The sequence below is a fragment of the Anarrhichthys ocellatus genome, unplaced genomic scaffold (assembly GCF_004355925.1).
Source record: "Anarrhichthys ocellatus isolate YVR2014 unplaced genomic scaffold, GSC_Weel_1.0 scaffold12, whole genome shotgun sequence".
Lineage (NCBI taxonomy): Eukaryota > Metazoa > Chordata > Actinopteri > Perciformes > Anarhichadidae > Anarrhichthys > Anarrhichthys ocellatus.
The window spans coordinates 9,859,611-9,865,276 of NW_022280042.1; the positions used below are offsets into that span (position 1 = coordinate 9,859,611).

General features: G+C 42.5%; 1 protein-coding gene across 1 annotated transcript in view; it reads left to right on the forward strand.

The window, feature by feature from the left end:
- Nucleotides 1-5,666, forward strand: part of LOC116385881 (aryl hydrocarbon receptor-like) — a 50,120-nt gene that overhangs the window by 6,284 nt on the left and 38,170 nt on the right. The window contains exon 2 of the mRNA XM_031851613.1: nucleotides 707-894. Coding sequence (XP_031707473.1) covers nucleotides 707-894 — 188 coding nt within the window. The remainder of the gene's footprint in view (nucleotides 1-706; nucleotides 895-5,666) is intronic.

Sequence of the window (5,666 nt, forward strand, 5' to 3'; positions counted from 1 at the left end):
GAGAGGACAGGTGGTCCACACCCACTCTGCAAAACATTTAACCCTTTTAATCCTTTTAGTTAAGTCTGAAAATGTCAACTTTTCACACAGGAAATACTTTTGTATTGTAGGATATCATGTTTTCTAGACGTACGACAGCATGGAGGCTGCAAAAACCAAGTTTCCGTCCAAATGAAGCGCAGATTTTATGCGAATTTCCAGAAAACTCTGCAAAAGAAAAAGGGAATGAATGCACGTTTCAATGCTCTGCTGTTGTGTGAACATCCGGCTTCAGAAGAAGAGGACGGAATTAAAAGTATGCAGGTCAAACATGGTGGAAATATTGTATTTATGTGAGGAAGGTTAATGCTTCATGTATGTCATGACATGTCTTAAAACTACATAATGTTATAAATTGAATATATTTGGGTTGTAAAAGTGGCTCCGGTGCTTTAAACATTTGTTTTTAGGAGCATAGATAAGTGTGCAGTCTTTATGCCACACCTGGAGTGTGTAATCCGTCTCACTGCATCCCAGCTGCTGTAACACTGATTCAGTACACACAACACATTTAGCCTCCAGCTTCTCTGTAATACTTCTCATGACCTTTCTGAATCAGTTCAAGCTTTGACTCTTTAAGAGAAACATATTCTCCCGTCAGTGTGTGAAGCTCCTTTCTGTTAAATCTTTGTTATTGTGTTTTAACGTCTTCTTTCTGCTTCCACAGACCCAAACCGCCGCCTCCCGATGGCATCAAGTCCAACCCGTCCAAACGGCACCGCGACCGGCTCAACGGCGAGCTGGACAAGCTCACCAGCCTGCTGCCCTTCACCGAGGACGTCCGGGCTCGGCTGGACAAGCTGTCGGTGCTCCGCCTCAGCGTCGGCTACCTGAAGGTGAAGAGCTTCTTCAGCGGTGAGTGACGTTCTCTCGTGTCCTGCAGACACTTCGGAATACTCACAAACGTTTACAGGAGACTTTTTACTCCCTACAGCTTTATTCAGACAGTAAGACATGCACGTATTTAATAAGGTTAAGTTAAGACTTCGTGCATGCTGAATCTAAAAAGTGTTTGTGGATATTCTTTTATTCAGACATGCAACTGAAAGCTGACAATGTCTCGCTGCGGTTACACAAACGTTTTTCGAGGGTTGTTAAACCGATTCTGAGTCTTAAAAACATTTTTATTTCCTCTGCACCACACGTTGTTTTAGTTGATTTTATGAACTCAATGTGAGTTATAGTTTATTCTCAGACTATTCTTTCACCAGGTTTAGTTTCATGAGGTGTCCTAAACCAGAGAGGATCATGGGTACAAACATCCTGTATGCATTCAGCCCAGAGGCTAAATCAGTGACTGAAATGTGTCCCCTCTGGCTCTCCGTATATATTTGGAGCTGACCTCCTCTTCAACAGGAGGTGTGAAGCTGACAGTACAGCTGCTGGTGTGCAGTGTGTGAATACCAGACACAACCTATAAGGTTATGTTTCTAGAAAAAGCACCAAAGAAAAACATTCAAGACTAAATTATAAATGGAATTCTGAATCTAGCTGATTATGAACTTTTTTTAAATTCCTTTTTATATTTCCACATTTATTTTCTTACTCTTTTACAGATGCATTCTATTATATGACTCCATAGTAAAGCAGGTGATCAGAGATCCAGCAGGAACGTGTTGTGAGGAGGTGATCAATCTCCCATCTTAATAAAAAACGCTCAAGCGTTCGCTTTATTGGCTCGAACCTGTTCGTCTCTGGAATCAAAGAGGCTTTTTGTTCTGAAACCGGCTGCAAAGGGAGCAAGAGATGAGTAATCAATGAGTCACTGGCATTGACGAACAACCTGATCAACCCCCTGCAGATGTGTTACGCTCTAAACACACTGACTTGTTGCCTCTTTAATGCACGAGCATCTGTAGAAACAGCGCGTTGTTATGTCGACCTGTTGCCAAAGGAAACAGACCCGTTGCTCTGGAGTCATCAATTATTTGGCAGCGTCGGTCGCTTCGTGTCGGCTGAACAAATGTGTTTGGAGTCTGGTTTCTCTCAAACCACACCGTTGGTGAGGGGCGAGGTCGCGCGTTCAGCGCTTTTATTTTGAAAGAAGAGTTATAACAACGTGTATAATCGATTAGTTAATAATCAAATAATCATTGGCTAGTTAATCAGTAATGTAGATAAACTTAAGCCCTACAATACAGTGAAGAGAAGACAATGGCACAATAACTACAAAGGGTTACAAACCAGATGTTATACAAAATGAACTTAAAGAGCCAATTAAACTCTGTTTTACAGAATTAAAAATGCATTCAAACACAGACATACTGTAAAACGTCAGTTCAAACAGTAATAAAGTGACTGTAAATATAATTTACGAACTCAAAAAGTGGATTTAGTTCGTTTAACGACTTTGAGAAGTACATTTTATATAAAACTTTGACACTTTTTATTCAACCCTCTGAAACCGAAGACGTTTTGAGGCATTTTTTGCATTTTTCTCTCAGTGGTCTTGATTTTTTACTGCAATAAAAAAAGTCCATGGAAAAACAACAATCATAGCTTCAAGTAGAGAGAACTCAAACATGTCAATAAAATGTTTTTGATTTAAATTTTAAGCTTCGTTTTGGCTTCTTTTTCTGATGGAAGCGTTCCTCACATGGTGTGTTCAAGGGCGGTTGGAAACCTGAAGACACTGACAGTTTCTACAGCTTCTTGTTTGGATAAACGATGTAGTTTTGGTGATTGTTGAGATCATTTTTAATAGTTGTAGCCTTCGTTGGATAGTGATAGTGGAGAAGATTAATAAAGGATGACATGCAACAAAAAGAATGCATCTGAACCGCTCGGCTACCGGACGTTTTTACAACATAAAACCAAGTTTAAATTGAGCGTAAAGAGCTCAAAGCTTCCATATCAACTGATCTTTCTGCTCAGAGTGGAGCTCCGTAACCACGCTGAATGTGTCTGCTGTGGCAGCTGGTTGCTCGATGCAGTCGACTTAACATTTGGCTGATTTAAGACTTCTCCGTAAGGCCGACTACCTGCACAGCTCCGTTGATCTCATCCTCGCTTGCTGCCGTTTCTCTGGAAGGTCACACCCTTTTATTCTGAAAAGCTCATAGAAATATACAAATGAATGATGATCTGACTTCCTGCAGCTTCGCCCCGCAGTCAGTGATTCTCCTGTTGATCGCAACGGAGCGCATTTTGACAGTTATTACAGGCTGAGGAGAAGATGAAGTCTTTGCCTGTGAGGAACATATTAGAGAGCTTCATGAGGAGGACATAGATCTGACTGTTGAAGACACATACGTACACTTCTTCCTCGTACCCTCTCCCTCCCGCCGAGCCCCACCCATTTCCTGTTGTGGGCCCCTGCAGCACCCCGGGGCCCCTTTTCCTTCAACTGTTCCGCCTTTTTCCTCCTCGGCTCGTACGTCTGAAGTTCACAGCTCCTCCGCCTCAAACAAACGCTGCAGGACTCCGGTTTGTTGTTCCAGCCGGGAGGCCTGTTCGCACGATTCTACCTCTTCTTACCTCTTCTGTCCGGCTTCAAAGGACTCTCAGGCGTGCATCAGACCTCCACTCTGCTGCATGTGAGCATCCCGTTTGAGGCTTGTTCCTTTACGTCCTCGTTACTGTTTATTTAGGGTTTTTATTATGTAATGACCCGTTGGTTGGTCGTCCTTGAGATGAATCCAGAGAGCATTATGGGTAAACCCTTCATCTCCTGGTTCCTCTTTCACAGTTGCTTTAGCTTTTGTCTGCAGAAAACGCTCCTTTTATTTCATAATGTGATGTATTATCTCTGCAAACCGGATATTCTGATTAGTTAAGAATGATATTTCTCTCTCTCTTTATCTGCTGCTTCCTAATTGTGACGGTGAATCTTATTTGTTTAAGCATCTTTTGAAACATTTAATACAAAAGTATATAAAGCACTTAAACGTTCACATAAATGAAAAAGAGCTCAAAGACAGGAAAGTGGAGCGGGCAGCTCGAGATAAAAGGACGAGGACGGAGTCAGACATAACAGAGAAGGCAATAAAATACAAGACATCATGTCACAGCAACTCCATCAAATTAAGTTTTACAAGGTGATTTAAAAAGGTAATACCGACGCTGATACAACACAGCTGCTGTAGTCGAGACTGTCTCCTCCTTCACAGCGTTCACATGACGGAGACGCAGTGTGACGTCGATGAGAACAGCTTGATTACCGTCATGTAATAACAGTATATATAACAGTATATATAACAGAATAGTATAACAATATATATAACAGAATAGTTGGTAGAAATGGTTTTGATTTCCATACCATCAATTTACAATGAAATAACTAAGCGTTTGATTAGAATAGTAAATCCTTTCACATCCTTACATCTGTTTGGAGACTAGTGGTCGACTGTTAAGCCTGTCACATAAAGCACGTGATTTAAGGATCTTTATCTTTGACATGTTCTGCACTTTGACTAAACTATGATTCATGCAGAAGAACAAAATGTGGACGAAGCCCAAATTTAGAAAGCTTTCAGTTCTAAAAACTAAACATGCTGGATGGTTTCTGAGAGAACAAGCGCTGCGTCTTCATCACTTTTGTCATTTCCCAAAGCACAGACATGAACGTCTCCTTTGTGAGCCGGTGACGCTGCGCCGTGCTGCTGTGTGTGGCCTCTCAGTCCAGACGCCGACACCAGCGGGAGTTTCTCAATTAGATTATTCCTCATGAGGAATCCGGACGAACCACAAGACCTCCGAGGGCTGAGAAAGCCTGGTGCTCGGCAACAAACACATGCGTCCTCCACTGTCACTTAAACACACGCCAGAGTTCTAGAGCACAACAGGACCACCAGATGGAAGGATAGATTCCTGCAGAGGAGCATTACAGTAGCATTGAAACATATCTGCATTGCTTAAATGCTGCAAAAACCAACGAAAGCCAATCAGAGCAGGTTGAATTTAGGATGTGGACGACAGAAAAACACTAAAATGCTGCAAGCATTCTGTCTGATTATCAGGATACTTTCACAGCAAGAAAAACCGTTTCAATAACGTGTTAAAATGTGTACGAATACCTCAAAGTATGTGCTATACCAATGTCTTCTGTCTTTTTATGTTAGTGTAAAGTATGTGAATATGTTTTTCATTCAAAAAAAGCCAAACTTGTTGCTTTAAGCTGTTGCACAAGAACTTTGCCTGAATGAAATAGTCTAACGTGTGATTTAAAGCAGGACCTATCAAATCAAAGAATGAAACCTGACCAGACATTCACTCAAAGACAGAGAAAGAGTCCGTCTGTGAGACATAAAGACGCTCTCAGTGTCTGCGGCCTCGGTGAATCCCTCATTGTGATTGTGCGGCGTTACCAAAACACACCAGTCAGGGTCTAATGGTGGATTTCCCAGCATGCCTTTCACTGAACAAAGACGACCCGGGAGTGTAAAGGCTCATGGGGAGGCCGCCGCGTCGCTCCAGCAGGATGTGGCTGAGAAAGGAACGCTCTGTGTCCGTCCTCTCGTCCTCTCGTCTGTCCCGGGCCGATGGGAAACACCCGGGGGTTCGATCCCATGGCCGACGCTCACAACACCGCCATTGTTCACCACTTTCTGAACCAGACCTCTCATCTTCTGACACAGCTCTGTTTTTATCCTCACTGTCTGTCTGTGTGTGTGTCTGTCTGTGTGTGT